Source organism: Astatotilapia calliptera, chromosome 3 (assembly GCF_964374335.1).
Source record: "Astatotilapia calliptera chromosome 3, fAstCal68.1, whole genome shotgun sequence".
Lineage (NCBI taxonomy): Eukaryota > Metazoa > Chordata > Actinopteri > Cichliformes > Cichlidae > Astatotilapia > Astatotilapia calliptera.
This window is the reverse complement of record NC_137424.1, coordinates 43700775-43711777: the sequence shown is the minus strand read 5'-3', so window position 1 is coordinate 43711777 and position 11003 is coordinate 43700775. Positions and strand designations below refer to the sequence as shown.

The 11003-nt window shown below is 46.1% G+C and overlaps 1 protein-coding gene across 1 annotated transcript; it reads right to left on the bottom strand.

Annotated features, from left to right (window-relative positions):
- Positions 1–912: 912 nt before the first annotated feature.
- ajuba (ajuba LIM protein) lies at positions 913–9675 on the bottom strand. The gene is made up of 8 exons (XM_026162230.2): positions 6953–9675; positions 4175–4276; positions 3920–3987; positions 3728–3790; positions 2289–2419; positions 2039–2090; positions 1599–1667; positions 913–1514 (listed from the first exon to the last, which is right to left on the bottom strand). Exons 1-8 carry the CDS (start codon positions 8529–8531, stop codon positions 1383–1385), a joined length of 2196 nt encoding a protein of 731 aa, XP_026018015.1. The 5' UTR covers positions 8532–9675; the 3' UTR covers positions 913–1382.
- Between the last annotated feature and the right edge of the window lie 1328 nt (positions 9676–11003).

The window sequence follows — 11003 nt, the reverse complement described above, 5'->3', positions numbered from 1 at the left end:
GCTTTGGATGATTCACAGTTAAAAATAATCCTTATTTATTCTCATACTGAACCACCCTGTTCACCCAGACTTAAACATGCTCCTTTAGCTCCCTTCTATTCTAATGATTGGTTGCCTCTTGCAAACAGAAGATATGATTAGTAGCAGGTGGGTGGGGCTTCTGTGCTGAGATGACCATATTTGGAAGATCCCCTCTTGCTGACGTTCATAACTAAGAGCAGAAAATGAATTAAGAGCAGTCTGAAGCCAGGGGTTTTGGTTCATGGGGATTTTTTCTTGAATATAACCGTGCCTTCATTACTTGAACCTTTTGGTCATGTTTAAATAAGACTGAGGTGATGATCGGTGATTAGTAGTGTGGCTTCATACTTAAAAGGAGCTATACAGATGTGATATTTGCTTTGAGAGGTCAGGCAGGAGTGTCTGTGGACTCTTAACTGCAGATGACATTGTAATTGTACAAGTTAACACCTGTAGAGGGAGTGAGTTTAAATACCTGGAGTCAATCGTTCAAAGCTATGGACAGTGCACAAGACAGGTGGAGTGGGTGTAGAGGAGTGTCCGGTGATTTGTGACAAGGTTTACAAGATTGTAATGAGACCTGCTATGATGTATGGTCAGTGTCATTGTCTCCTGACAAAAAGACAGGAGGCCAAGGTGGAGGTGTTAACATTTTCACTGGTAGTGAGCAGAATGGACTGGAGGGGTGAGCAGTTTGGAGACAAAGTTATTATAGAGACATGCTTAAGATGGTTTAGACGTGCAGAGAGTGGACATATGGGACAAAGGATGCAAAAAGAATATCTCAGAGGAGGTTCAGGATATTAGAGATGGAGGCAGATGATCCACTGTGGTGACCCCGACAGGCAGCAGCCAAAACAGACACGAAACAAGAAAGCACGATGACTCCTCTTTGAATTTTGACCTAGCTACACAATCTGTGTGAGCAGAGAAAATATTTATTACAACATAATCATTACAGTAATGTGTTTTCCAACTTGTACAGATTCACGTAACAAATCTCTTACAGTAAAGTCAAATTTAAGTGCAAAACTTCTGATAGCAATAATGTATGTACAAAAACAAAAAAAAATCCCTCATTTCTCTACAGCAAACAGTAGCCACATTAGGGTAAAGAATTAAAAAAAGCAGTAGTTTTCCTGTTCCCTTTTAACTGTTGTACAGTAATAGTACAAGAAGTACAGCAGGCAGTACATGTGGCAATCAGAAACTGATCCAAGTCAGACAAAATAAAGGTGAAGTGTGAAAACATCTCAATCTCAGCAGGTTTGTTGTAAAGAAAGAGCGAATGGGAGGGGGATGGACAGCATATTAAGACCAGCTTTTACATAAAAATAAATCTACAGCTGCATAGAAGCCGATCAGTGTGTGTTGTGAGGGGGGACGTTATGTGTGGCGCACACTCTGTTCACATGGCACGAGTGGCAGAGGAGGTGGGAGTCCAGAGGGAAGCACTGCGAGCCGGGCTTATCGGAGAGCTGCTTGCCGCACTCCTGAGGGTGGAAGAGAGGAGACGGGGCGAGGTCAGCTGTGGGTTCGCTTCAAAACGAAGTCAGAAACGTTAAGTCGTCACTTACCTCACAGTGGTAGCACTCAAAGTGGTAGTCTTTGTTCATAGACACGACCCTGAGGATGTCTTCACTGCCCTGAAACAGCAAACAGAGGTCAGCAGAGCCACATTTCCAGTACTTTCCTGCCTGTTCTGTGTCACACTGCTGTGTAAAGTTTGGAAAACTGCCCAAAACAAAGTAAATTATGAACACAGTCATGCTAATTCGTTGCTGTGGGACAGATTCTGGTTCAAACATACACCGCTGAATCCGAAGTGTTGTGACACAGCAGCTTTTAGAGGGCAGTGTCTACACTCACGGTTCATGAGTGCAAGCCACAGCTCATTTTTTAACCAGGCCAGCTGACCAATCAGAGCAGATGGGGCCTTCTAGGAGGGAAGGCTTAACCAGATGGGAGCTTAAATGGTAGGAAGAGGAACAGTACGAGATAGGTCAGCGTTACTCACCTCAGTAGGCAAGATGGGTTGTAAACAGGCAGCGCACTTCGGGGCAAAAGTCCTGCAGTGAGACACAGGAGCGGTTATTTTTAAGCAGCAGCACATTCTGCAAAATGTTAAATGTGCAAACTTCATAACATCTTCAGTACAGAACAGCTGAAGCTCTTATAGCAGGAGTGTCAAACATAAGGCCCAGGGACCAGGATTTGTCCAGCAAAGGCTCCAGTCTGACCGTTTTGTGCTCGGGTACAATACTCACTTGTTGTAGTCTGCAACGCAGTAAATTTTGCTGTGCTGGTCAACGGTGAAAGGCACCCCATCCAGAGCCTTGGAGCACACCACACAGCGGAAACAACCGGGATGGTACGAGTTCCCAAGAGCCTGCAGGATCTGAGGGTGAGAACAACCAGATCTAAGATTTAAGTTCAAAAATAAAAATATCAAAGGCTGGATAAGGATCCACCAACTGCAAGGGAGTGGTTGGCTATTGTGAAGGATGTGTGTGTGTGTAGGAGCATAAAAGGAACAGAGAAAATTTTGTTAGGTTTTACTTTTTCTAGTCTTCCGTTTCTTCTTCCTCCAAAGAAAGCAGATTACATCAAAACAGACTACATCAGATTTGATGTAGGCCGCCCAGCTTTGACGATATCTCCCTCATCTTGAGTTTAATGGCATCAAAAGCAAACATGTCTCTGACCAGAACTTACAATCTGGTTGCTCAAAAAACAAATAAAAGAATACAAACCTTGAAGCTGTTCTGAGTATTTTCAAATAGCAGTGATTTTTCCCCCCACCAGTCAAAGACTCACACAGCCAGCTAAACAGTACAGCCATTAATGATGACATCCTGTCACAGCCCTCTACTCCAGCTCCCTTTGCACCGTGGCTCTTCTGTTTACCCTGAAGTTACATTTTCTAGCTACTTGGGGACAGTTTCCAGTTAAAAGTGAGGTTTTTTGTCCCCATTGTTGTCAATCCCTTGCACATAAATGATTACTGGTTTTCTTTCTGTAATGCATTAAAGTCTCGAGTGATTTGGTGCCATATTTAAAAAGTAAAGGGGGAGGGGGGACTTCCCATAAAGCCAAAAAGAGCATCAGACTCAGGTAATAACAGGTTTAGCATTACCACACTGTCCTGCCAACATCCTCCACTTTCAATCAGTAATCCAGCAGAGACCAGACAGCGTTCAACAGGAGACAAAAGAATAAACTTTATTAACTTGAATGTTATACTTTAAGCAGCAGTGTTTCCAATTAAACTCCCAAGTCCAGCAGGAATGCATTTTCCCCTCTCAACACTGTTGCACCAACAAGTTTTCGAGCCACTGATGCAGAAAATAATGCTTGTGGATCACAGACACAGTGACAGCCTGCTATTTATATTATGGGTATTATGTGGTTCAAATATGGTGAAAAGTTTTAAGATAATCACTGCAGAGCCATTTTTTTCCCTTTATCAAAAACCCAAGGCAAACATTCCAGTGAAAATCTGTCGTGGGAAACCAACGAGCAGCCAACAGAAGGACGTCACTGAATTTCTCTACTCTCCGAGGGATTCTTCGAAAACATTATGGGAAACGTTGGATGTAAATAACTAAAAGGAAGATTAAAGATTAGAGCGTTTCTTCTGAGTTTTTCCAAATGTTTGGGAGGTATTTGGTGTGCTGGTTCTCACACACTCACACAGAGCCCTCACCTGTTCGAGAATAAGGTGGCCACACACGCTACACTTCTCCGCAGCCGCCTGGAATCCCGAAAACTGTAATTAAAACAAAGAGATTACTAATATCGCAACCTCGATTCCCCCCAAACCGACTCCGAGCACGTCTGAGTGTGTTTGTGTGTGAGAGAGGCGGATGACAAAACAAGCCTCGGCCTCGACTCTTACCATATAATCCTCTTTACAGTACACAGAGCCGTTGACATTGTAGAAGTCCTTGTTTCTCAGGGTGCGTCCTGCAGATGGGGGCAGAGGTGACTCAGCATAATTAAATCTCCACATTTTTGTGGTAAATGCTTCAAAGAGGGCGTTTGCAGAAGGTGTGGCGGTGGCACAAATTCATCATTAAGCCTGATCATCATTGCTGTGTTTGGTCAGGTGTGTGTGTGTCTGTGTGCGTGGGTGGGGGGAAGCCGTACTCACCGCAGGACACGCAGGTGAAGCAGCGAGTGTGATAGAGGTTTTCCAGAGCCTGGCAGGCGTTATCCGCCCCGTACACTCCTTTCCCACACTTCACGCAGGTTCCTGCCGGGACACAAACTCGCATTTAGTCGGGAGCAATGGCTCGGCGGGGGCTCTCAGCGCTCTGTTTACGACGCATTCCTGGAGAATGTGTCTGAAATCCAACTCCACACAAAGTGTCAACACTTGTAAATCCTCTCGTTCGCACCACCTAGGGGATTTTCACACAGTTAAAACCTCGTTACCCATGCCAGCCTGTTTGCTCATCCACTCATGAGTGTCTGCCGAGCCTCTCTGTTATTAAAGGGAAACTCCGCCGGATCTGACTTCTTGGCAGCTTTTCCAGAACATAGACGATTCTTTCTTCTGGAGTTTGGAGACCGAGACCTTTAAATTTAAACTTAAACCCCCCACATTAAGAGCAATTTGGAGACTTAACATCATAGCCATTTTTCCCTCCCCCTACCATGCTGGGGGCCAAAACTACAAAGCAAGCAACAACAAAATTAATAGAAATTAACGCTTGTGCAGCTTTCCTTAAATTGCTGGCCAGTGGCTAAGAAACAAGAAGCTTGGTGGCATTTTTGGGGGCTGAAATACTGAAGATAACCAAGCAAAATGGACCTACAAAAAAAGAAATGCAAGTAATCAGTTTTACTTCTGTGAAAAAGCTTCAAAAATGAGCCTGTTTGTCTCCAACCTCATTCCACAATCATATGTAAAGCAGAAATGTGGTGGCCTGCGCATCACTCTTTCTGTGATCAATTTAAGGGTTGGTCTGAGCTTTTTCCCCCCCTTCTCCTTTCTAATGTGGCTCAGGGAGTGCCACACAAATCAAGAATTCCTACACCCTGCTTCTGCGAGCTTGGACAATCCCTCCGATATTTAGGAAGAGGCATGAGCCGGTGCCAAAGCCAAAAACCAAAGAGCCGAAACTTTAAATATAATGTATGAAAACGGCTGCATATAGAAAGAGATGGAAAGAAAGCGGGGTTGACATTACTCACTGAAAAGAACGAAAAGAGAAGACTGAACTTAGGGTTTAAAAACAAAGGGTTTTTCAAAATAAAGCTCACTAGGGGCACAAAAGTCAAGTTGATACCAAAGAAAATGACAAATGTCACACTTTGAACTACATCTGCTCTCCTTTCATGACTTAAAACTAATCAATAGACACATCGCATGACTACATTTGTGTGACTACACCTTGTTCTTTTCACATCATGAGACAATATAAGGTATTTAAGGTGGACCGGTTATTCTTATTTCCATTTTGTTTTAATTATAGGACTCTACTAGAGCAGCTTTGCATGAGTCACAGCGCAAAATAATCCTTACTTATCTTATACTGGGTCTGTGTGGCCCCTCAGTTCATCCTCTTCCTGCTTTTTTCTGATTGACTGCCCCTGACAAACAGAAGCTTTCTATGCTCTGAGCCACATCCTATTAAAATAAAATAACACTCGCTGAAACGCATTTATAGCAGCCTGAACTTTTGGCTCACACACTCGCACACATGCCGCCCTCCATGCTGGAAACTCTGAGCATGTACAAAATGAGCGTGAAACAGTGAAGCTTAAAAGCTATAAATCGACATCTGTTCAGTTTATGTTCCTCTTCTTCCATTTTTACTTTCTTTTTTCATTATTACTGCGTTTATTTTTTTTTAATTTTGTTCAGCTTTACACCTGAACACAGGTGTGTGCTGCCGAGCTGAGCTCAGGGCGTCTGTCTTCACGGCTCAGAGCTTCTGATTCCTCGCTAATGGCTGAGAGGAATACAGTATTGTATGTCCCCTCCAGGCACACATACCTGAGCTGAAAAACAGGCTACAGCACACCACCCCTGCACACGCCAAGGCAGCATTACACACACACACACATATACACATGACTCACACACACACTGCGTTACTGTGGCCTGAAGTCACTCAAAGGGGGGGGGGACACACCCTGCCACAAAGAAACAATATACACACAGAGACATACGCACATTCATCTAGCCATCCTAACACACACACGCTCGCGCACACACACACACTGGCACACTGAGAGAACTGGAGCCCTAATCTTGTGTGACTCAGTAATGGCTGGAGCTGTGTTTATATGGAACCATGTAATTTATGTCTGAGTGTTACAGCAGAATTTTGCACTTTAATCGGCGTGCAGATCCGCTGCATTAGCCCTCTGTGCGCACCACCACTGTGGCAAATTGGCAAGATGTGCAAACATCAGCTGACAACCGTGCGTAACTTTTAGCGCACTGATTTTCTTTCCTCTCTCCGGTCAAACACGTCTACTTGTCTGCATCTCGGTTTCTGAAGCCTGGCTGATGTTTTTTTTTTCTTTCCCCTCCTCCCCCCTCCCCTTCTCCACTCCTTTAATGCTTTGTGTGTTATGACCCTGCATGTCTCTGCAGGTTCTGTGGCACCATCCACCTATCCATACACACTCTTTCAACTATTAATCTGTCCATCCATCCATACAACCCTTTCATTTAGAGAGAAACCTGTGATCCGACACCAGGCGGTGAGGACAACAGTAATAACACAGTGAGGGGCGGACGCCGTGGGGACGGATGAGCAGTGAGGCTGCTGGCTCGGGTTAGGGATGTGATTTTACTGTTTTTAAAGTTAAACACAGCTGCCCATCTCCATCCAGTCCCACTGATTTGCTTCTTTTACTTTTTGTTTTGCAAAATAAATTTATAAAATTTAAAAAAAAAAAATAAGGATCTCACCAAAGAACTCCTGCCGGTTTTCTGTTGCCTCTCTCCCAGGCAAGGCTCCTGGCTCCTCCTGAGGTTTGGCCAGCCCTCCTGCTGGCGTGACGCCCGATTTGGCGTGAGGCGTGAGGCTGAGAGCCTGCTCCTTCAGCATCAGGCCCTCCAGCAGCCCATCGCCCTCCAGCGCAGCATCTCTCAGCAGAAGTCGGGTCAGCTCTTCCTGGTATCGGGTGCCGGGCAGGTCTGAGTATCGGGCCCTCTCTCCCATCGTGCCTGGATCTTTGCCTCGTACGCCCGCCTGCTGCTCTTCCCACCAATCTGGAGCTGTCTGATAACACGTTGCCGCGGGACTCCCAACCGCAGGCGGGTAGGAGTGACGGCTATCGTACACACCTGAACGTATCCCTGCCTCCAGGTACTGAGTCCAGGCCTCTACGGAGGTCACTCCGGCCCTGCCCGGGACTCCGTATCCAGTTGCAGAGCCTCCGGTCGGCACAGATGGGGACTGCTGCTGGGTAGGGAGGCCTCCGGATGCAGAATAGCGCAAGTCGTAGCCGAGACTGATGCCACTGGTCCGGTTGCTGCTGCAGCGGCTCCCCATGGGACTCCCTCCTCCTCCTCCGCTGGCCGTGCTGGAGGCAAAGCTGGACCTGGGGCTGACCAGCACAGACTCCTGGAAGCTGAAGGATGAGCACGGACTCAGGGTTGGCCCTGGCGGGTAAAAGAGGCCTCCACCTCCTACACCTCCTCCGCTCATATCAGATGGGCGATGTGGTGGATGAGAGAGGGATGCCGGCCGGGTGCTCTCCCACAGATCGTTGCCTGTGCTCAGCCGCTTGTAGAACAGGGTTTCCTGGAGAGACAGGCGTTTGTGCCGCTCAGGCTCAGAGAGGTAGCCGGGCTCAGCCAAGCCGCCTCCGCCGCCTCTGGGCGCCGATCCATATCCCGATGCAGCAGGGTATGGTGGCGGGACGGAGAGTGGAGGCGGCTGGGACAGGAGCTGCTGTCGTTGGACCAGCTGCTGAAGCTCCAATGAGTATCGACGTTGATTGAGGGACACCTTGGAGCCGAACGCTCCCATGGGGTCGCACTCGGGACTCAGGCCGGACTCACGCCTAAGGTGGGAATCTACACCTTCACCCAGGTAGCAGGAAGCCCGCTGCTGAGAGGAAGGACGCCTCAGCGGTGCCAAGGTAGAGGGGTGAGGTGGTTGCTCAACATCTGGGGGGATGGTGCCCACTGTGGAGGAAGTAGATGGTGTGGTGAGGAGCTGAGAGGAAGTCAACCCCATTCCTCCTGCTCCTCCTGTGCCGCCTCCTCCTCCTCTCCCACTTGCTGGCACACATGGATCACTTGTGGTTGCCGAGGCAAGCGGGAACTGGCCAGGTCTTGCGGGCGAGGCAGCTGCAGAGCTGGGAGCCAGCGGCAGAACGCTGCCCCCTCCTCCGCTGCCGCCCACAGGGACGCCGGTGTTGGCGTTGCTGTTATTGGAGTTGCTGGAGGAGTCGTGCTTTTTCTTCGACACGTTGAATTTCACACTCCCCGAGTCCGTTAGCTTCAGCTTCTCCAGCAGCTTGCTTATCGGCCTGTCCATGATTAAGCCTTCCTGTGCTCCCTCTCACACACACACCTGCCTGGGCAAAGTCAAGTCTTACAGCAACTCCCCCCTCTCTCTGTTTTTTTAAATGTTACAGAGTACTGCACTCAAATACAGTGTGAGTGGACGTACAGCAGAACAAAGACTGAAATCTACAGTTATTCCCTTGTGACGGCTACAATAAAATCTGTAACAAGAAATTAAAAAACTGGCCTGGAATCTAGTTCAAAGCTACAAAAGAAAAACAAAAGCAGGACCCCTTCTATACAGATACAATAAATACAAAAAAAGAGCAGATAAATAAAAACTTTTAAGACATTACAGGGTGGTTACATGACTTGAGTCCTGTGAGTCACCTGGCTGCCCTCATGTGGTAAATCCACAGGTACAGGTAGGCTGTGGTGAGGAAGAATCCATTGGAGTACAAAAAAATTACTAACACAATTCAATCCAGCCAGGAAACGGGAGAGACAGACATCCAGGAGACTTCTGCGTGGACCTATGATCGCAGAGGGCCTCCTTTGTGGACCCTCATGTGGCTCCACAGCTGCATGGTCTCTGTTTAAAGTTTTTAAAAAGAAGACTTAAATACACTCGAGCCAAGTCTCGGGCTGATCGCGGATCTCCTCCAGTCTGGGGTTTGAATTTCCTCTTAACGAAGCACAAAGCGGGGGGAGAGAGAGAGAGCGAGGGAGAGAGAGGTTCAGCAGGATGCAGGCTATCACCTCTTCATGTGGGTCCAGTGTAGACGAGAAAAGCAGAAATCCGCTTGTTCGCAGATAGTCGACTCACCCGACTTCTGCCATTCATCTCAGGGGGGAAAGTTACTCGGAGGAGGGAAAATAATGACAGAAAAGGCGTATTTTAGTTGTAAGCGAGCCAATGGAAAGCGCACACACCGCACTGGCTTTACACTCCTCCGTCCATCCGCCTGTGCTCGACTCCTTTTATCATTCCCGTTTTCAAAAGAGAAATCCTGTTCGGGACTCGGTAGGAAAGCAGCGGGGAAGTTTGGGAGGACAGCAGGAACTGAGGGGAAAACCGGCGCGCCGTTACACTCGAATCAACCCCCAGCAGGCCGGTGCAGGACTAAAAGAGCCGCTCGTGATAAATAAAAATCCCTCCCCGTGAGCACTGCACAGTCGACAACTTTGTTTCTTTCTTTCTTCCCCCTAAATAATTACTTACCTCCCCCTTCGCCCACAATGTCGTCAGGCTAACGAAAGCGCGACCAAGCTAGTTCCGGTTACGTTTTTTTCTAAATAAACCTCTCCAGATACGTGTTATGTTTTACTCAAGCAAGAGGATAACAGGAGCTCCTTTGTAGCATGGGTTTGTCCCAGATACGAAACAATGCTTTCGAGTAACGTTTAAAGTGCAATTTTGTAGTTTACAACGCCACAAAATCGGATTTGATAGCCTCCGTGTTGAAAGCGTTAGTTTAACGGCTTTTATATTGAAGGCGGAACATCGCGACCGTTACACTGCGTGTGAGTGGTGCGTTCGACTTAACGCATTTTAAACGGCGGCTTGTATCCCCCAACAAGGCCGGAACACCTTTTTACCAGACATGCTGTGTCGTCATTCATAACGCAAAACTCCACAGAGGATAACGCCAGCGAGACCGTCTCTACACAACTACATACTCAACATTTAATAAACATCATAATAATATAAAAAGAACACTTAAAAATAATCGAGCCAAGCCAAAACTGTTTTTTTTTGTTTTAAAGTTTCCTGTAACTAAATATTTAGACCAAAATAGATTGAAAAATGTTTCTATTCAGTTTCTGACTTTTTAAATGAAGACTTCAGCCTCACCCAAGGCCTTAGGAACCACTGAGGTAATGTCTAAAGTGGTGGAAGTAGTCATCAGAGTAGGTCAAGGGAGCAGCTCCACAATTCAACACTGCATTTACATTATAAGCACTGGACAATAAAATACGCTTAAATCCGTCATATAGCTATGCTCTACTTTTTTTTTTTTAAAAAAAGAAGGTTATTTTAACAATAGGCTGTGATTTATTAAAGTGCAAACATAATTATTCTGGCTGCTAGTGAGCTGCTTGATATACTACCTAAACTTAGTCAACTATTTTATTATTGATTACATAAGCTGCCAAAGAGATCTGCTCTTTTAAAAAGAGAGCAATATTTGCCTTAAAAATTTAGTTAATTTGTATTTATTTGTTCACCACTGAGGTTTAAGTCCAGTAAAATCACGTACTTCTACAACTGCACCGTTTTAATGCTCAAATTAGACACTTCCTGAAAAATAAAATTCAATAAAGTAAATAGGATTCAATTCATCTTAGTTTAATCTTTGTGCTTACATCAGTCATGCAGCAATGCATAAAAAAATAATGGTTTATTCAAACAATAAGTACCAATTCATTAGGTAGGTGTAAACATAATTATTCAGGCTGTTCAACTGTAGCTTCAGCTATTACACTAAAATTCACTACTTAC

Excerpts from the sequence above, each read along its gene's own strand:
- ajuba (XM_026162230.2), bottom strand. The coding sequence starts at position 8,531 with ATGGACAGGCCGATAAGCAAGCTGCTGGAGAAGCTGAAGCTAACGGAC. Across the intron at positions 2,091-2,288 it reads TGCGTTGCAGACTACAACAA|GACTTTTGCCCCGAAGTGCG; the intron begins GTGAGTATTGTA and ends GTCTCACTGCAG. Across the intron at positions 1,515-1,598 it reads TTGAGTGCTACCACTGTGAG|GAGTGCGGCAAGCAGCTCTC; the intron begins GTAAGTGACGAC and ends TTCCACCCTCAG.